Source organism: Camelus bactrianus, chromosome 1 (assembly GCF_048773025.1).
Source record: "Camelus bactrianus isolate YW-2024 breed Bactrian camel chromosome 1, ASM4877302v1, whole genome shotgun sequence".
NCBI classification, from domain to species: domain Eukaryota; kingdom Metazoa; phylum Chordata; class Mammalia; order Artiodactyla; family Camelidae; genus Camelus; species Camelus bactrianus.
Genome location: NC_133539.1, coordinates 60,657,953 through 60,680,187, shown reverse-complemented (window position 1 = coordinate 60,680,187; position 22,235 = coordinate 60,657,953). Strand labels below are relative to the sequence as shown.

Genomic DNA, 22,235 nt, shown 5'->3' with positions numbered 1-22,235 from the left:
CTCTCCCCACTTCATACCTTAACCACATCGAATTACTTTAGTTGCCCAGGTTTAATATGATTTTTTTCCTATTATTTCTGTACATGTTGTATGTACTTGTAATATTCTTTGTCTGGCAATCTGCCGTTTTTTCACTTCTCAAAACTCTCTTTTGTGTAATTTTCATTTCTTTGCTTCCAAGACCATAAGGTCTCTTTTGTATTTTAACTTTGTGTTCTCAATAACTGGGTTATAGTAGGCAATCAAGTATTTTTTGAGTGAAAAAAATTTTTTTTTAATTAAGGAAAATTTTTAAGTGAAATGCTGTCAGATCCTAAATTTATAGTTCAGAGCATTGACAGCTGCATAAACTTGTGTAACCCACAGCACATCAAGATACAGAATATTTTCCTCATCCTAGAAAGTTTCTTTGTGTTTCTTTCTGGTCAGTCCTCTCCACAACAATTGTTTTGATTTTTTTTTCCCATCAAAGATTAGTGTTGTCCCTTGAGAACTTTATGTGAATGGGATCATATGTAACTTGTGTCCAGCTTCTTTTGCTCAACATAGTGTTTCTGCAGTTTTCAGTGTTGGTTGAATGTATCAGTAAATAGTTAACTCCTTTTCATTGTTGATTAACACTGTTGTTTTATTATCCTGAAGTTTTGTTTATTTCCCTTTTTATGGTTATTTGCTATCTCGAGTTTCAGCCTTTATGAATAAAGCTGCTATGAACATTTTTGTACAAGTTTTTTAAATTTTGGGGGTTATATTTTTATAGAAATTAAACTATTTCTCTTCTGTTTTCATTTTGTTTGATATAGTGTCTCTTTGTCACCAGTATTACTCTTGATTGCTGTTATTTTAATAGGGAATCTTGATCATGTAGTGTTAAGTCCTCTGATTTTATATTTTTGCAAGATTGCTGTGACTATTGTAGTTTGTTTGCATTTTCATATAAAATGTAGAATATACATATAAATGCAGCCTTTCAGTTTTTATAAACTGAGCTCTCTGGGTTTTGATTGGGATCACATTGATTATATATATATTGACTTGATGAAAATCAACATCTAAAAAATAGAGTCTTCCAATCCATGAACATATGTTGCTACTTATTTAGCTTTTCTTTAATTTCTCTTAGCATTTGTTCTATAGTTTTCATTGTATAGTTACTAAACATATTTATTCGTTAAATTTACCCATGTTTCATGTTTCAGATGCAACTGTAAATGTTAAAAAAAATTTCAGTGTCTAATTGTTTATGAGTATATAGAAATGCAGTTGATGCTTTTTATATTGGCCGTGTATCCTGTGACTTTGTTATATGTCCTTATTAATTCTAGTAATTATTTTGTTAGATTCCTTAGGTTTATTCACAGTCATTGTGCATAGATTTTACATTTTCCTTTCCAATCTGTATGCTTTTTACTTCTTTTTTCTTCCTTATTGTATTGACTAGGCCTTCAGTACAGTGTTGAATAGAAATAGTAAGAGTAGATATCTTTGCTTTATTCTTGATCTTCAGGGGACTGCATTCAGTTTTTTACCATTAAGAATTGTTTTAGCTATAGATTTTTCATAGATGATCTTTATTAGGTAGAAGTTTTCTTTCTAGTTTGTTGAGATTTTGTTTTAAACTACAAATGGATATATAGCATCATCAGATGTTTTTTCTGCGACTATTAGATGATCATATATTTCTCCCCTTTTCTTAATATAGTGAATTTATTGATTGATCTCAAATGTTAAACCAACTCTGCATTCCTATGATAAACCACGCTTGGTCATGATGTGTAATCCTTTTTATAGATGTTGTTGGATTCAGTTTACTAATTTTTTTTTAGGTGTTTTTGGGCAGGGGTAGGGGAGGTAATTGGGCTTATTTATTTAATTATTTTTTACTGGGGATTGAACCTTGGACCTTCTGCATGCTAAGCATGTGCTCTGTCTACCATTTGAGCTATACCCTCCCCCCTCAGTTTACTAGTTTTTTTGTTTTTTTTTTTAATGTTTATGTGTATGTTTATAAGGGATACTGGTTTTCTTGCAGTCTTTGTTTTAGTTACACTGGCCTCTAAAAATGAGATAGGAAGTAGTTCCCTCTATTTTCTGAAAGAGTTTGTGTAAGATTGGAATCATTTGTCATACATATTTGATAGGCTTCACCATTAAAACTAATCTGGGGCTGAGTTTTCTTTGTGGGAAAATTTCTACTTCCAAATTCAATTTTTAAAACATATATAAGACAACTCAGAATTTAAAATTTTTTCTTGATTCAGTTTTCATAGCATATTTTTCAAAGAATTTGTCCATTTCTTCATTTTTTAATTGAACAAAAGTTTTCATGATATTTTCCTAATTCTTTTACTGTCTAAAAGGATCTGTAATTATTCTTTCTCATTCCTGCTAGTGCTAATTTGTCTTTTCCTTCATTAATCTGGATAGAGATTTATCAGTTTTACTAGTCTTTTCAAAGAATCAAGTTTTGGTTTTACTGATTCTCGCTGTTGTTCATTTTGATTTTCATTCATCTTTACTCTGTTATTTGTTTCCTTCTACTTTATTTTTAATTTGCTCTTTTTTTTTTTTAGCTTTTTAAAGTAGAAGGTCAGATGACTTATTTTAGACTTTTCTTTGGTTTTGATGTATTCGAAGTTCTAAATTTCTCTTAACTTCCTTTGTGATTTCTGTTTAACCTATGAGTTAATTAGAAATGTTTTGCTTAATTTCTGAATGTTTTGAAATTTTCCAGGTATCTTTTTGTCATTGATAGTTAATCACCGTGGTGAGAGAATGTACATGTATGATTTCAGTCCTTTTTAGCTTTATTGAGACTTGTTTTAAGGCCTACCATATGATTAGTTGGTGAACGCTCTGTATTCACTTGAAAAGAATGTGGAGTCTGGCTGCTGTTGGGTGGGTTATTTTTGTAAATGTCAGTTAGGTCAAGTTGGCTAGTTGTGTTCTTCAGCTCTTTTATATCCTTACTGATGTACTTGTTCTCTAGCTGTTGAAGTTTGTTTGCGGAAAGACCCAGTTCAAAATTATATGTTGCATTAGTTGTCGTGTCTCTTTGGTTTTCTCTGGTCTGGGTTAATTTCTCACTTCTAAAATTTTGTGATCATCATACATGAAAATTACAAACTGTTTTGTAGGATGTCTTTCAGTTCTGGTTTATTTGATTTTTCCTCTTTGCTCGATTTAAGTTACTACCTTTGGCAGGTGAATTGCAAAAAGGGGATTGCTGTGTTCTCTCCGTACTGCATTCTAACAGGTGGCACATGATTTTTATTTGCCCCCTTCTGATGATGGTTCACTTTGATCAGTTAATTAAGGTGATGTCTGCCAGATTTTGCCAGTGTAAAGTTAGTCTTATTTCATCATACTTTTTGATTTATTCATTTATTTTTTGTGTTTCAATATGGATTTAGGAGTTTTATTCACTGGGTTAAAATCTATTACTGTGATTATTTTAATGCTTGGTTTAAGATTTGGCCGATCAGAGCCATTTCATGGTGGCTTCTGTGTTCTTTTGACATGTCCCATCAATCTTTGAGAACTTTCTTGCCTTCTTTAATGAGATGTTCTAGGCTTATCTTATATTTTTGCTGCCTCTTCCCTGAAATCAGCCACTTCTCTAAGCAGCCCCAGTTCATTTTAGTGGAGAATGGTATTTTGAAGCTAAGATCTAGGTGCTCAGTATGCTGCTTATTGCTGTTGGGGTATAGCTTTCAGGGCTGTCAGTGGACAAAACCAGAGAAAATATGTATATATATGTACTTACATACATTTATCTGTATGTACGTACACACATTTATATCTATAATTATCTGTTTATCTTTAAGTATTGAAAACCACAAGTTCACACTGATGCCTCCAATTATAGTCTATTACCATGGAGTACATTTTAGTTTTCTCACTTCCATGTTTAAAACTCCTTTCTCAGATTGTTAGAAACCTGACTTCTGATCCTTAATATATTTACTTATTTTATCAGACCCTTCCCCGCCACCCTCATCTCTGTATAACCATTTTTTCCTCAACACTGCTGCCCTTCCCCCACCTTCCCTTCTTACTCTGCACAGCTCCCGTACTTCATGGTACTGTGTGCCACCCCTTGCCTCCTGCATGGATGCCCTGCACCCCAGTATATACTTTGACAGTTTATGCTGCACCTCATTACCACATGGATCCCTCCATATATGCTGTGTTGCTCCAAGCCCACTCTTTGATCATTTACTCACTCCACTTAGTTTTGATAACCTTGCTCCAGGCTGCTCTTACCCCACAATGTCGACCCTTCTTTATATTGCTTGGGCTCTGATACCTTATGCTAAGTTGCCCTTTTATATGGAGAACTTCCTTTCTGCTTACACCCTGACATCTTGCTTTGGGCAGCCCTCCCATGCATATGCCCTCTTCATCCTGTCTGGGATGTGACACTTTGTTTTGATCCAGCTTAAACTTAGTTTTGAAGTTACATAGGTTCATAGGAAGTTGCCAAAATAATACAGAAAGGTTCCATGTACTTTTCACAGTTTCTCCTGAGTGTTTATATTTTATATAACTATAGTACAAAATATCAAAATCAGAAAATTGACATTGCTACGATATGTCCATGTTGTATACTTTATCATACATGTAGATATGTGTAACTACTGTGACAATCAAAATGCAGAGCTAATCCATCACAACAAAGATGTCTCTGGTGCTACCCCTTTGTAGCCACACCTCTTCTTCCCACTACCATTCCTAACCCCTGGCTATCCTACCCTAATCTATTTTCCATCTCTAAAACTTTGTCATTTTGAGAATATTGTATCAGTGGAATCACACAGTATGTGACCTTTGGGATTGACTTTTTTCACTTAACATAATGCCCTTGAGAACCATCTAAGTTGTATAGATCAGTAATTTGTTCTTTTTTATTATAGAGTATTCTACGGTGTGGTTATACCACAGTTTAAACATTTACTTATTGAGTGACATTTTAGTTATTTGCATTTGGCTATTACAGGTAAAGCTGCTGTGAACATTCATGAGTAGGTTTTTGTGTGAACATAGGTGTATGTTTCTCTAGGATTCAACACCCTGTTGTACCCTGCCACCGGATATAATGACTCGTAACATTGTGGTTTATGTCCTTCAGTGCTTTTTTGATATGCATACCATGCATAGGATCATGTTGCTTTTTATCTACTCTTTCCATTTAGCAGCATATTTTGAACTTTTCTCAACTCCTTATTCTTCTAATAACTTCCTAAATGCCTGCTTGATATTCCAAATTTTGGATAATCCATAATTGAGCCCTGTTACTCCTAATAGATAATGATAGATTTGAGTCCAGTTGGAGAGTGAATCAGTGAAAAGTTGTCTCATACCAAGTGGGCAGAATTTAGGATTTGTGTAACGTTACTTTATAGTAGACATAACAGAATGGGCAATTACATCTCTTCCTTGTTACTTATGCATGCCTGCTGATAAGGCAAAGTGGTGTGAAGGGCAGGTCTTGGGATCATGAATATACATTTTTTAGTTAAAGAGAGGGCATTGATCTAGAACAGCATGATCTGGGTCCCCCAAAGTGAAAACTTAAGCCACCAAGCCTTTCCTCCTTTCTAGATTTTATGCTCAAAGTCTTTTAAAAATAGATATTGGGTATGCTAATTTTTTTTCCTTTTATTTGCTCATTCACTTGGAAATCACAAAGTTTATTTCATACTAACTTTTTTTGTAAATTCAAAACAAAAAGTTGAGTTTTGTGTGTTCTTAAATTGTTAATAATTTAGATTTTGTAGCCTATGTAAACTCCCTATTTTGTGACATTTGAAGTAAAAGTTCTTCATCTGTGATAACTGTTAGTTTTTAGGATTCATCTTGACCTTACTACTCTAAATCAGTCACCCAGATTCAACTCAGTGGGTCTACATTTTCAACAGCAATCTGCAGACCAACTTTTGAATATTTGTAGTTTGCTCATTAGAACTTTGTTTTCTTATGTTAGAAATTTGAATTAAAATGAACTAAAACTAGTATTTCAGTTCCTTAGTTGCATTAGGCACAGTTCAAATGCTTATGCAGTGAGTGGCTTCTGTATTAGACAGCATAGATAAAGAATATTTCCATCATTGCAGGAAGTTTTATTTATTTATTTTACAGTATTAGAAAGCCTCTCAACTCAAAAACTAAATTTATTTCAGAAATTTGAAAAAGATACATTTGATTTATCCTTTTAATTATAGCTATAGAAGAGGAATTGGGAACTTTATGTTCTGTATTTTTCCAGTTTGTTGTCAAGTATGTTGAAGAGTAAAAGACATGTTTGTATTGACAAAATGGAGCAAATTGTAATTCAGAATGACATATGCCACATTTGTTTTCTAGAAGGCTGCTGGAGTACACCTGAACAAAAGGATTTTATAAATTAGGAACTATAAAAAATTGTGTTCATTTAAGATATAATAAAATGTAAAGTATTTCAGGTATTGGTAACTCCTGAAAAAATATACTTTTAACATTTGTGTAGCATTTTATTTTAGTCTTGAGTTTCTGTGCTGTAAAACAGCATGAATAAAGTTGTAGTCATCCTTTTATACATTTTATATTTATGATTATTTTGTTTAATGGCCTAGGAAACTCAAAATGTATTTGGCAATTGCTGTAAGACCTCTTTTGTTTTTAGTTTTTAAATTTCCTTAAATCCTATCGTTAGTTTAAGGAGGGTTGTTTAAATATTTTTCAAAAATATCTAATTTCCTAATACCTCTTTCTCCAGTTGATAAAAAACCTGATACAGTGATGCTAGGAATTTGAGTATAGGTCTTGTAATAAGTGAATTTCTTCTCCTGTTAAAAAGAAAAAAGGAATAATTTTATCCATGTCAGTGATTTTAAGATACTATTTTTTGTCACAAGATTACATTTATTGATAACATGATCTTTCACAGTCATCCTGGAAGGTGACAAATCTATTTGACTCTATTTCTTTGCTTAAATAGTCATTGGTAGGGTATGTTTCTTCCTCTCTTTTTGGTTAACTCCCAACTTGTTATCCCTATTATATTGTATACTTTTCCAGCAAAGTTATTTGTTAGTTGTAGGCAGTTCTGATTACCAATGCATTTCTTTTTAAGTTCATTTGAGGCATTCAGAAGTAGCTTTATGTTCATTGGCTATCTGGTCTTTGTCTATTGAGGTGATTACATTGGCTTTTATTGGGGCTATATGCCTTAAGAAGTGCTTTTTTCCTGCATTCAAATGCTTCTTACTTCAGCATAATCTTTGGATATCATTTTAAGAAATAGATTTATTAATTGAGATCACTTAAAAGAGAGTAGATGGCAGTTTATACAAATTCTCGGGTTTTTTTTTTTTTAACAAGATTTTACTTGCTTATATGCAATTTAAAATGGATTCCTATTTGATAGGAATAAGTATTCGAGCAGAAAATATAGAGTGAGTAATATTGCTTTATAGTTTTTCCTGGTGAGAGTCATGTTACTGCTTACTGTTAATGATTTCAACTCACCTGGTAGGTAGATAGTGTTAGGTAGCTAACCCAAAATGTTCTATTTTTCAGTATCCTCCAGTGCTCTTAAAGTTGTTTGATTTAGTTTATCTTTTTCTTTTTCCTGTAGTTGAACATGAATTGTTAAGAGAAGATTTCTTTCTATATAACATTAATAACATAACCAGTCTTCTAACACTTTTCATGTAGTTCTGTCTGATCTTTGATATCTAATTGATTGATCTAGAATTGTGAGACGGTGGTACTGAATGAGAGTTACACTCTTACTTTGATCAGTGTGATTTCCCAAATTGAAAATCATTGTATACAAGGCTGTGACAGGGTCAGTCTAGCTAGATCAATCTCACAGATGTCTACTTAGGTCTTTTTTCTAATTGTATGATGAAGTGCATTATAAAAGGACAACATAGTCATTGTAAAAATTAAAACAATTTCGAAGAGAAGAAAGAAAAAAGTAAAAGTTCCTTGTTTCTAACATTTGCTTACTCTGATTCTAAACAGCTAACTACTAATACTGATATCCTGGAAATTTAGAATTTATGGACAAAACATACAGAATGTGTGTGTGTATTTATTCTATGTACTATGTTTTGTAAATATTTATCTTATGAACGTATACATATATTTTGTTTTACATAAATTAGATGTACTTTGCTTTTGAAATCTGCATTACTTAATAGCATCTTGTAGAAATTTCCATGTTACTGCATATAAAGCTTACTTATTTTAATGAGTGATTAAATGGTGTGCCTTATTTTCTTTAACCACTTCCCTCTTGATGGATATTTATTTTATTACTAGATATGTTTGAATGAAATAATGATGAAAGGATCATGCTTGTATATATAGATGTCTGTATGGTACAAGCATGTTTCTTGTATTTATCTATTTATGTATCTACACATTTGTAACACTTTTTCTGGGTGTATATCTTTATTGAAATACAACATTCATACAGAAAATACACAAGTTGTAAGTGATAAGTTTCCTTAAAAATGAACATACTTGTGTAATCACTATGCAGATTAAGATGTAGAACATTATCAGTATCCCAGGGGCCCTCCCCCTCTTCTGTCTCTTAGTTACAACCCTCCTCTAATTCCTAAAGATAACCTCAACACTTTTATCGTGGTCAATTAGCTTTACCTGACTTTGAATTCAATATAAATAGAATCATATACTATCTACTCTAATGTCTGATGTCTTTGTTTTATGTTATGAGATACATCCATATTATTGCATGTAGTAGTTGTTTATTTTCATTTCTGTATAATTGTCAGTTGTGTGAATATATCAAAATTTATTCTAGTATAATAGGCATGTAGATTGTTTCAGGATGTTGGCTGTTGGGAAAAGTGCTGCTGCAAGTATTCTTGAAAGTATCTTCTGGTGCATGTGCATACTCATTTCTGTGGGCTATATATTTAGGACTGAATTTGCTGGGTATGTGTATGTTCAGCTTTAGGAAATACTGTCAGAAGTTTTTCTAAGTAGTTTTGCCAATTTATACTAATTGCTCAGTATCCTTGATATTTGGAATTGTCAGTACTTAAATGTTAGCCATTTTGGTGATTTGGTAATAGTATTGCAGTGTGATTTTAGGTTGCATTTTGCTGATAACTAATGAAATTTAGTGCCTTTTGTATTTACTGGCAATTTGAATGTTATTTTTTGTAAGGTGCATATTTATCTTGCCCACTTTTCTATTAGATTCTTTCTGTTCCAGATTTGTAGTATTTCTTTATCTTTGCAAAGATAATCTATTGCAATTATCTTTTCTACTCTGATTTGCCATTTTACTCTTTTAATATACAGAAGTCAGTTTTTTTTTTTTTCAGAAGTCAATGTTAATGAAGTTCAGTTTATAAGTCTTCCTTTTGGTTAGTGTTTTGTGTATCTTGTTTAGGAATTCTTTGCCCACCCCAAGGTTATGAAGATAATTTCCTTTGTTGACTTCTAGATGCCTTATGGTTTTCTTCTCCCATCTAGTTCAACAGTCTATTTGGAATTCATTTTTGCTGATATGTGAGATAGAGATCAAGATTTATTTGATGGCTTTTTCTTTTTTTTTCCCCACTCACCCATAGAAATTTTTTCAGTTTAATTTTGCTGGCTTAATGTTTCAATTCTTAGAACAACTTAGTATATTAAGATAATAGTAAATAGGTATTTCTTTGATTAATACTAGGGATTTGTACTAAGACTGGACTTACTGTCTTTTTAGGATTATAAAGTAACACATACTTGTTGAGAAAATGAAAAAAATTTTAAACTATAAAGAAGATTAAAAAATTGCTATCATCTCACTTCTCTAGGATAATCACTACTAACATTTACTTGTTAGCATTTTAGTATTTCCTTTTTTGTTTGTCTTTCTGCGTATTTGCATGTTTGTATCAAAATTGCTGCATATGTATCTGTATAAAATTATAAAAATATATTTATCTACATATTTATCTATATATCACTTAACTTTAAACCATAAGCATTTCACTATGTCATTATTATTATTTGAAAATAAGATTTCTGATTACTGTATGTTATATAGCTGTATTGTAATTTCTCTCACTATTTCTTTACTGGGCATTAGACTGTTGGCAGTTTATTCACTATCATAAATAATATTGTGATGTTACATGTAGACATTGTTGTCATGTGAGATTATTTCTTCAGTGTAGATTTCTTACGGCTCTTGACATATACTGACCAAGTTACAGTCTGCAAATTTTGATCATCATCTTCTCCCTCTAGTAGTGTATGAGATTCCCAACTTACTATCTTTGTAAATGATCTAGAGTAGAAAATGTGAAATATAGTTTCTAAAGTTATATATGATGTTGAGAAAAAAGAAAAACAACTAGACTCGGTCTCCACTTTAAGCTCCACTTGGAAGTGGAGAAGAAAAGTAAAAGATGTCTTTAGATAGGAGACTGGGATATAATATAGCATATTGAAAAGCAGGGGGGAAGAAAGAAAGGCAAGGAATTTGGAAGGAGGTTCTGATGTGAAAAAGATGTTATTTTTAGCAGTATTGAGTTTTAGGTAATAGGATGTCTAAGCGGAGATGTTCTGTAGAAATTGGTAGCCTTCTATGTATCCAGGCAATTACACATCTGCAACTATATAGTAATAATTAGTAACCAGAAATATTTGTTTAGAACTTGAAAGTTTTCAGGGTACTTTTAATGTAATCTCATTTGATTTTCTAATGCGTATAAGCTGGATATTTTTTAAATTAGTTATTGAAGTGTAGTTGATTTACAATATTAGTTTCAGGCATACAGCAAAGTAATTCAGTTACACGTATACATGCATACATATATATATTTTTTTTTTCCTTTTCAGATTCTTTTCCACTTTAGGTTATTACAAGAAATTGAATATAGTTCCCTGTGCTATACAGTAGATCCTTGTTGTTTTTCTGTTTTATTTATAGTAACATGTATCTCTTAATCCCCATAAGCTGGATATTATTACTACCACTTATTAACAGATGAGGAAAAGATTATGATAATGGCATCAAGAATCAAGTATATACTGCTCTGTACTATAGTTGATGCCTTACATATATAATCTCTTTTAACTCTACAAAAAATGTGAGAATTATTCCCTCCATTTTGCAGGTGAAGACAGTTCCAAATGATTAAATTTTAGTTGTTTAGCCTCACATTGTTAATATTACTCTTTGGAATTAGATTGTGTTTCTTTAAATTCCAAGCCTGCACTTTTTTTGTTTTTCCATACTACTGAAGCCAAGTTCACCCAATAATAATTATAAGAGATAGGATTGAAACTCAAGTCTTATGCTTCATCTGAATATTGTTGACTTTTTCTCCACTTTATCTTTTAAGTTATTTTCTTTCTCTTTAGCAGTAGGTGTTCCAGAACCGCTAGAAATTCTTTCCACATTTTGGCAGCAAACTACAATTTATATAAGGAAAAATGAAATACATTTGTGCAAAAATCATTTTAAAATAAGTTTGAATAATTTAGATTTATTAAGAAGCAGTTAATGGAAATAACACTGGACTAAGAGATTTAAAATCTTGATTTAAGTCCTAGTGTTGAAATCTTAATAGCTTGAGTAAGACACTTCCCTGAAATTTTGTTTATTTATTGGTAACATGAGGGTAAAAAATAATTCACAGATCACAGTAATTAGGATCTCAGTTGCTGGATTTGGAAGACTTAGGTTTAAATTTTGGTGTCCCTTCTTAATTAATGGGATTTTAGGCAAATAACCTTTCTCAGCCTCTGTTTTCTTATTTTTAAATAAATAAGAGATGAAAATGCTAAGCTCTTAGTCTTACTGTAGGATTAAATGCAATAGATTATAGAGGATAGAGACCATGTGTACCACCCCCTCAACCATTGTCTCCTTAACATCCAGGACAGTGCCTGGCACATGGTAAATGTTAGATAAATCTTAGTTACTATGCTAAGGAGGAAGAATCACAAATTTGTGGAGCACAATATAAATGCCGCATTTCTAAAAAACAGATTTATTGAGGTATACTTGATATACCAAAAAACCCTGCACATATTTAATGTATATAATTTGTAAGTTTGGGATGCCAAAAATTTTTGTAGTTAGAAGAATTAAAGTACAGAATAGTTTTTAAAAACTTTTTGAGTTTATTAAATTAATTAATTAATTAATTTTTTTTACTTGTCGTATGAGTTGAGGTTTCTCTTTTGACTCCTTTATTGTGGTATAGTTCCTGTACAGTAAACTACACGTATTTCATGTACAACTTGAATTTTGATAGATGTATACACCAGTGAAACCACTATGACACTCTAGATAGCTAACATTTCCATCACTCCCCACAAGGTGCAATTTTCCAATTCCCAATTTATCCCTTCCCACCCCCTTTACCCCCTGGTAACCATAAGTTTGCTCTCTATGCCCCTGAGTGTGTTTCTGTTTTGTAGATAAGTTTGTTTGTGTCCTTTTTTTAAGATTCCACGTATAAGCAATATCATATGGCATTTTTCTTTCTCTTCCTGACTTACTTCACTTTAGAATGACAATCTTCAGTTCCATCCATGCTGCTGCAAATGGCATTATTTTTTTCTTTCATATGACTGAGTGGTATTCCATTGTGTGTGTGTTTGTGTATGTGTATATATGTGTACACACAACCCCACATCTTCTTTATCCAGTTGTCTGTCAATGGACATTTGGGTTGTTTCCATGTCTTGGCTACTGTAAATAGTGCTGCTGTGAACACTGAGGTACATGTGTCTTTTTGAATTAGAGTTTTCTCTGGATAAATGCCCAGAAGTGGGGTTGCTGGATCATATGGTAAGTCTATTTTTAGTTTTTTGAGGAATCTCCATACTGTCCCCCGTAGTGGCTGCACCAATTTACATTCCCACCAATAGTGTAGGAGGGTTCCTTTTTCTCCACACCCTCTGCAGCATTTATTGTTTGTGAATTTTTTAATGATGGCCATTCTGACTGGTGTGAGGTGATACCTCATTGTAGTTTTGATTTGCATTTCTCTGACAATTAGTTATGTCGAGCATCTTTTCATGTGCTTGTTGACCACCTGGATGTGTTCTTTGGAGAGATGTCTATTTAGGTCTCCTGCTCATTTTTTGACTGGGTTGCTTGTTTGTTGTTATTTTTTTTTATATTAAGGGTATGAGTTGTTTGTATATTTTGGAAATTAGTCCCTTTTCAGTCACATCATTTGCAAGTATTTTCTCCCATTCTCTTGGTTTTCTTTTCTTTTTGTTGATGGTGTCCTTAGCTGTGCAAAAACTTTTAAGTTTAATTAGATTCCATTTGTTTATTTTTGCTTTTATTTCCATTACTCCAGGAGCTAGTTTGAAAAAAATATTGTTGTGATTTTTGTCCAAGGGTGGAGATAATTTTAGACTTATAAAAAAGTTGCAGAAAAAGTACCGAGTTCACATAAACTCATTACCCAGCTTTCTCTAATATCAAAGCTTATACGGCCATAGTACAGTTATCAAAACGAGGAACTTAATTTTGGTAAAAAACTACTAAGTAAACTACAGACCTTAGTTGAGTTTCGTCTGTTTTCCCCCTAATGTCTCTCTTCTATTTCAGGATTCAATTCAGGATCCCACGTTGCATTTAGTTGTTGTATCTGAGTCTCCTCGGTTCCATGACAGTTGTTCAGTCTGTCCTTATCTTTTATGACCTTGATACTTGTTGTTGTTGATTATTGGTCAGTTATTTTGTAGAATATCTCTTAATTTGAGTTTGCCTGATATTTTCTCATGATTAGATTGAAGCTCTGCATTTTTTGACAAATTCTGCAGAAGTGTTTCCAGTGCATCATGTTGGGGAGTACAGAATGTGGATGTGTCTTATTACTGGTAATACATAATCTCAATCCTTTGTTAAGATGATATCTGCCAGTTCTCCCCACTGTAAAGTTACTTTTTTCTCCTTTGTAACTGCCACGTATCTTGGAGGAAATACTTTAAGTCTGTTTAAATATCCTGTTTCTACTCAGATTTTTACCTACCTATTTTAACATTCATTTGTGAATCCTGCTTATTAATGTAGTGTCTGCCTAAATGTGAATTTGTATTTTCCTCATTCCTTCTATATTTATGTTAATTGTAGTTGTCCCTTCGCCCCATTTAAAAAAATATTTCAGTTTATATCAGAATACATATTTGGTTTTTTCTGTAAGTTGTCATCCAGGTCTGTCATCTGTTTTGTTGCTCAAATTGTTTCAGCTTTGCCCATTAAGAGGTCTTTTCAGACAGGCTGTTGTGTCCTTTTGACATGCACTGATCCTTTTTTTAGCTCTCTAACTTCTGGCACCACAAGATGTTCCAGGGTCATCTTATATTTTACCCTGCCCCAGCTTTGGAATCAGTTGCTTCTTCAAGGGGCCCCAATTCCTTTTATTTGGATAATGGTATTTAGAAACCAAGTTTTGGATGCTAGATGTGTTAGACATGATTGCTTCTTCAAGATCTCAGGAGACAGATCTAAGAAATACATGTATGTCTGCTAACTCACACATGCACACACATCTATACTATACTATTCTTTATGTTGGTCAGGCCCAGGCATCTGTATTGAAAGAGATTGAATGGAGAAGAGGAAGGGAATGTAAAATACACTTAAGATCAGTGGTTCTCAAAATTTCTGGTCTCTTAAATATATTGAGGAGTCCCAACAGTTCTTGCTTCTGTTGGTTATATATATATATATATATCAGTATTTACCGTATTAGGAATTAAAACTGAAATTTTAAATTTTATTAATTTATAAATAACAGATCTCATTACATGTTAACATATGACATATTTTTAATGAAATATAATATAAAAGTTTTTATGAGAATTTGTTTTACAATTTTACAATTTTGTTTATTGTATAGCTTGTTATAAATTAACTGGATTCTCATATTTGCTAATACGTTTAGTCTGTGGTGACATCGCATGTTCATTAGCTTCTGGAAAATGTCACTATATACTCGTAAAAGGAAAGTGAAAAAAACAGGTATTAAAATGAAAGGTTTTTTTTAAATTTTATTTTATTGAGTTATAGTCATTTTATAATGTTGTGTCAATTTCCAGTGTACAACACAATTTTTCAGTCATACATGAACATACATATATTCATTGTTACATTCTTTTTTGCCGTGAGCTACCACAAGATCTTGTATATATTTCCCTGTGCTATACAGTATAAACTTGTTTATCTGTTCTACATATACCTGTCAGTATCTACAAATTTTGAACTCCCAGTCTGTCCCTTCCCACCCCTCTCCCTCCTGGCAACCACAAGTTTGTATTCTATGTCTATGAGTCTGTTTCTGTTTTAAATTTAAGTTTATTTGTTGTCTTTTTTTTTTTTTTTTAAGATTCCACATATGAGCAATATCATATGGTATTTTTCTTTCTCTTTCTGGCTTACTTCACTTAGAATGACATTCTCCAGGGACATCCATGTGGCTGCAAATGGCATCATGTTGTTGGTTTTTATGGCTGAATAGTATTCCATTGTATAAATATACCACATCTTGTTTATCCAGTCATCTGTTGATGGACTTTTAGGCTGTTTCCATGTCTTGGCTATTGTAAATAGTGCTTCTGTGAACACTGGGGTGCAGGTGTCTTTTTGAAGTAGGGTTCCTTCTGGATATATGCCCAGGAGTGGGATTGCTGGGTCATATGGTAAGTCTATTCCTAGTCTTTTGAGGAATCTCCATACTGTTTCCCACAATGGCTGCACCAAACTGCATTCCCACCAACAGGGTAGGAGGGTTCCCTTTAAAATGAAAGTATTTTTGATCTCATGGACCACCCTACCCAAAAGAGTGTCAGGGATCTTCAGAAGTTCCTGGACCACACTTGTTCCTCACAGAACCACTGAGAGAGATTTACCGAAATTCTTTACTGAAAATAAAAGTACGAATACAGTAGAAGGATGGACCCAGAAGAACGGCTGTGAGGAACAGGAGAGAACTTAAATCACGATGCTATAGAAGTTAATAGAATTTCCAGGTAAGATGGGTAGGATGGGGTGGTCAGCACGGTTTCAGGCAGGTTTACTTGATTTGATCACTTCATCTTATAATTATCTAATTTAAAGATGCTGATATAGCAACCAAAATGCAGATTTATAATGAGAAATATTATAGGGGAGTAGACTAGAATGTTTGTTGTGAACTGTGGATCCCTGAATCTTTTCATAATCAAAAGATAGTTGTAGACTTTCTCAAACTCTGACAGATATAGCTGCTTTCAAAATTTTGCATGCAATCGTGGGTCAGGCAGAAGGCAGGGTTCTGGGTCATAATTCACACAAAGGCCAGTCCATTGATGTGGTGCTTCTCCTCCCTGTCCTATTCTGTGTCTTGGTGAGCTTGGAATTAGAGATCTTCCTGTTGACTGGTTATATCCACCTGTTCTTGGCAAAACCATCCTGGGCATAAACAGATAAACACACACACACACACACACACACACACACACACACACACACACACACACACACACATTCTTGGTATTAAATTTCTCCTTTTCTGGACTTAATGAACAGTCTCAAATATTGTTAACATTCTTCATTTAGGCAGCATGTTTGCAGTACAGGTAATTGTTTTATATTTTTCTTTTTACATGTAAACATTTGTTATACTTCTGGTCATTTTGATTCAGTTTGTTTCCTAGGCAATATTTTGAAACAATTTCCTTCTAGCAATAGTTAAATATATTTTTTATATGACTGTGTACTATTTTACTCTCAGAATAAACCATTTCTTTAGATTTGGAGGCAGTTATTTTGTATGTATACTTACTACAGATTATTTCGAAAAGTTTAGCCATAAGAAGAAGGAAGCTATTGGAAAAATTTTGGTCCACGAGAATTTATTTCATAGGGTAAATTTCAGTGTGCTTTTAGGCAGAGAAGGTATAGTTGGTGAAGTAAGGGAGATTGTTTTAGAGAGGCAGTGAAGCTACAGAGCCTTGGAGATGGGTAGGAATGGAGTCAGTAACAGAGTATAGAGGAAAGCACAAAGCTGCTTTCTTTTTACTCAAATGGGTAGGAAGATGAATGAGAATACCAAAACTTGAAAATTGAAAGGAACACATGGCTCCAGAAACGGAGAGCAGAGGTGGTAAGGACAGATAACTTCTGCCAAGTAACCTAGGTCTTTTCTGTGAAGTAGACCGTGTAGAATCTTGAAAGCTGAGCTGGGGAGTGTATAATTGATATCATGGGCAACAAAGAGCTTATTGTTTATTCCTTACTGGGGAAATGGCAAGAAAACAGTTGTGTATTTATTTGTGGAAGAGTACATTGGTAGATGATAATGCCCTAAAGCATCAAGGTTGAAAAGGTTAATTGGAATAAAATGGATATGGATGTAGGATATTGAGAATGAAGAGAAAGAAGAGTTCAAAATGATTGTCAGGAGTCACCTTGTTGTTTGGGAGTGAAGGGTAGACCAAAATTTGCAAACCACGTGAAATATCTATCGTATACTATGTCTGGCAACATTATTTTAGGTCCCTTTACATTTGTTACTTCACATATTAACATTATTGAGTCTGGAAGAAAGTAGTTGGGAAGAGTAGCAGGTTTGGAAGGAAAAAAATAAAAGGGGGATATATGTGATAAACCTGCAGCTCTAATTAAGTCTCTTGTTTCATCCATGAAGCCTTTTGCAGTTCAAATCTCACTAATTTCTCTGATTCTTGCCCTTATTCCCTGTACCATTCATTTAGGGTGAGCCTCATATGTGCCATTTTATTAGTTTATTAGTGTTACTAGTTTTTTTTTTTTAATGTGTCAAAATTTCCCATCTGCATTTTAAGACCTTTGGAAAGGAGATTTTATATTTAGAATGTTCTCAGTATCTGGTGTTATCCTCTGTCTATAGTACAATCTCAGGAAATTTAAAACTTTTGTTGTATTATTTTAAACTGAATAATTTATGGGAAATACCAAAGAAGAATATCTTACTTTCAGATATCAAGATAAGATACAGGTACATGAAATAGTTAAATACAAAAGTAGGATAGTTTGTTTATTTTGGGACCAGACATGAAAAAAGTCTTGAAAAAGGAAAAGAGTCATTCTGGATTCTGGGCTTGAGTTACTAGTGATTAGAATCAAGGGAAGGATTTTTTCATTTTGGAGAGACATCTTTATGTTTAAGGTTGAGAAAATGAAGAGAGAGTGATCAAAAATGAGAAAAGCCTCACAATAATTAAGAAATGCGTATCTTAGAAGTAGCGAGAAAGAATCAGCTTGGGCAGTGGCAGGGAGTGAGGAAGCATGAGCTCTACCTCTTGAAAGAATTTTGGGGAAGAAGTTAGATGAATATAGAAGGTAGATGCATGACTTGGGAGTCATGCCTAATGGCTTCCTTAATCTCAAAGTGGGAGGCTGAGAGAGCTTTTGTCAGTGGATGAGCCAGGGTCTTAGAGTTTCAGGTGGAAAAATGTCTGAGTTTAGTCAAATCTTATGAAAGGGTAGTTGACAGTGTTGATGGTATTTCTGGTTTGGTAGTGAGAACAGCATTGAAATTGAGGCTCTCAAATGTAGGTAGGAGGTTGCACATGGGACTAGATTGAATGGCAAAGCTTAAACGATGGGAAAGCAACCAGAGGTTTTGTTTTTGTTTTTTAAAAATCTAACATATTTCCTAGCCTATTAGTTTTCTTGATGTTCTAATGAATATGTTTCAAAAATCCAGCAAACCCGTCTTTTCAAGTATCACACATCTGCAGATGCCTGCTTTGATTAATTATACTTTGGTTTATTTTAGGTGAAAAGTAACACTGAGAACTTGATTTTTTTTTTAAAGGTAGTTCTCAAAGAAAAAGTAGACAACTTACGGATAAATTATTGTCTCTTTTGCCATGCTTAAGAAGTTTTCATGTTTTTCTAGACTATTGTACTTTTCCTTTGGTCAGAGATTCTTATCCCAAACTTTTTGCATCTCTTTCTTTCTAGCTGCCTTATCATTTTCATACCCATCTCTTTCCAACATCTTTTCTAAGCATCTTAGACTGGACCACACTGGACCATGTGTGGGTATAAGTAGAGATTACTTTATCCCATTTTTGAATGATAAGTCTGTTGGAGCATTCTAAAAATGTAACTTGCTGTATGCTTATTGGCATTCATAAGGCTTTGATCTGTTGATATAGGTTTGGGTCTGTGCTTTTATAATGGTAAAAGTGTGCCTCATATTTGAGAATGCTAGTACCAGTATGATCACTTTCCATATATGTGGAAATGACTGAAAGTTTTAGATATATGTATTAATCTTTTCACTGTTTGCACTTGAAGGCTTTTCCTTGGTTTGTGAATAGCTGCTAATTACAGAACTGATTTGTGAATGTGTCTTAAACTCTACTCAACACTTTTGCTTAAAAAATGTTCCTCTCTTTCTTATGGCTGCATGCTATATTTTCACGGTTTCTTTGTAATTTATAAGCTGACAGAAGTGTTGGAACTACTTTTTGGTGCCTCTGCAAAACAGGACAGAGCAATTCAACAGCTGCTTAGTCTGTTGTCATTTCTCCTTATTCATACCCAGTCTTAAATAGTTGTATTTCAGTAAACAGCATGTCAGAGATGGTACCACGTCTGTATTCCAGAGCCTTGTGGAGGTGACTGCTGTTCTATTTTATGTTTCAAATAACGATACCAAAAGAAGCCATAAGAACGGTCACTAGGACTATTCTATAACCTGACAGAAAGAATTGTTAGGTAAATAATCATTTACAGTCATGTTTTTGTGCCCAGGTTCTCTTTGATTTGCACTTCTCGCTGCTGCCCACATTTCAGGAATTTATGAAAATTTACCAGTTCTTTGTCAGTCTGAAATTCCTGGCTTATGTTGCATTTTTCTCATGAACATCTCTACACAGCTCTGTCTTCCAACTTTACACTGTGCATCTGTCAGATGTTTATACTCTTTTGGACCATTTTTTTTAAGAGTAGTTTTTGAAAATGTAACCATTAGCACATTGTACTTTCTGGACCATTATCAAGATTTTTTTTTTTAAAGCTTATAAACAACAGAAATTTATTTCTCGCAGTTCATGAGGCTGGAAATCTGTGATCAGGGTGCCAGCATGGTTGGGTAAGGGTCCTCTTCCAGGTTGCAGACTTCTCATTGTGTCATCATGTGGTGGAAGGGTCCAGGATTTTTAATGTAGTTCATAGCCTGTTGAGTTGAAAGTTTCTTAGCTTTAAGATACTTATGTTTTCATTTCAGAAATAGATTGAAAATGTAGCAGTGAGGAGTGGATGACTGTGCACCATCGATTCTGATGAGAATTGATGTTATCATTAGTGATTATAGAACCTCTGTATATTTTTTCAGGACAAGCAACTCCTTACATCTGTGAGAACTGAGATCTAAAGATGAGATAACACTGTTGACATCTTAATGTTTCTTGTAGGATTTCTCTACTTATTATGTAGTTAGAATCATGTCTTGTATATAGCAGCAGCCTAAAACCATACGCAATTTTATAAACACATGTGTGTTGATGATTTATTGTAGAGGCCAGGAAAATACTGGCTAAGATATTGCCAGAAATAATTGAACTTAACAATGATTAAATATCATTGCTAGTTTATTTCATCTTTTTTGATGAGATTACCTTTTAGAATTTTGTGTTGTTTTTGTGGTATTTTGTAAATTGAGAGAAAACTCATCATGAAGTCTAAATACCCTTTTTATCTCCAAGTATTTTATTGATTTTTGGAATTTAACCTTTTTTGTGTGCTTTTAACTTTTGTATCAGTTTCCTTAAATGGGAGAGTGAAATTGTCCTTGCTTCTACTTTATTCCGCTGGGTCATATTATCTTTTCCCAGAACATCCTTAGCCTTTTTTTTCTAGATAAATTTTTGTAAAATCCTAGTTTGTTGCCTCAATTTATATGCTGTTGATTCTTATTTTTCAATTGCCTGTTAATTTATTCTTCAATGCACACATTTACTTATACACACATACATAAATAATCATTCTGGGAGCACCGATATATAGGTTTAGCACAGGATTAAATTAAACATGTAGTGGCTTTTTGTCACAATGGACTTTTGTTTATTTCTAAAATTGGCTTTTTTTTTTAACAGATAAGTGTAAAGCAGGAAATTACTTTTACTGATGTATCTGAGCAGCTGATGAGAGACAAAAAGCAAATCAGAGAGCCAGTAGACTTACAGAAAAAGAAGAAACGGAAACAACGTTCTCCTGCAAAAGTAAGAGAATATATTAAGGTGGTAGTCCCTAACCTGTTAATCCTAAACTATTGGTTATTCCTGTAGGCTGGACCTTTAGGCAGACATAAGTCTCACGTGGCTTAGTAAAGTTGGAATGTTACGTCAGCTTCACCTGGAGGAAGGAAGGGATGCATGCCTGTACGGAGGTGGTGGGCCATTGCTTTAAATTTTTCCACTTCTCTTTCACCGTGTCTTTTTTTTAAAAACAAACTTTTCTTAGCCCATCTCTCTTTTCTTTAAGAACTAACAGGTGGTATTCAGTGCCCTTGCTTCTCATTCATAGTAGTTTTACATATTTTAATATTATGGTTTCAGGAAAATTCTGTACCAGTTACTTATCAGGAAAAGATACCTGTGCTAGAGTAGAATGTAAGCTTGATGAGGGTAGGGACTTCATTTTATTCACAGCTGTATCCCAAGAGCCTGGAATAGCAGGCATGGAATAACAGACCCTCAATAAATACTATGGGTGAATGACTGGATTAGTAAAAAAACAAGTGACCCACAAATACTGTTAGGAATTAGTTGCTTTTTTTCCTCTTCAGTACAGTAGTAGTTGACTATATGTAGCGTTTTGGTATTCCTAGGAAGTCTCTGAACTCTGTGTAATGTATTTACGTCTTTATAGTTATTTTTCTCTTTTGTTTTCTTCCCTCATATAGTGAAGAAGTCTTTTTAAAAAGATCACTTAGCATGACTTTTTTATTTTGAGGGCTACTTGTTTTTGCTTTTGTGATTTAAATCATCATCACTAGCATTATTTATATATTTTGTATTACTTTTGGACTTAGTGGTGTGCTGAACCCAGTTTGTGCTAGCTTGCCAGAGCCAATTGGTAAGTTTTCAGGAATTTTACAAGCTGGTACTAAATCAAACCATTGGTAGCTTAAAATTAGCCATGGTGAGAATATTTAAACCATGGAAATCAGCAACCCTACCCTCTGACTCTTTAAACTCTTGTTAAACATTTACCA

The 22,235-nt window shown here is 33.4% G+C and overlaps 1 protein-coding gene across 6 annotated transcripts in view; it reads left to right on the top strand.

Moving 5' to 3' along the window:
- The window catches only part of ZNF148 (zinc finger protein 148), a 106,482-nt gene that overhangs the window by 47,131 nt on the left and 37,116 nt on the right, over positions 1-22,235 (top strand). For all 6 annotated transcript variants that reach the window (XM_074365067.1, XM_074365039.1, XM_074365055.1 and 3 more), the window contains one exon: positions 21,115-21,240. In XM_074365067.1, the coding sequence (XP_074221168.1) occupies positions 21,115-21,240 (126 nt within the window). The remainder of the gene's footprint in view (positions 1-21,114; positions 21,241-22,235) is intronic.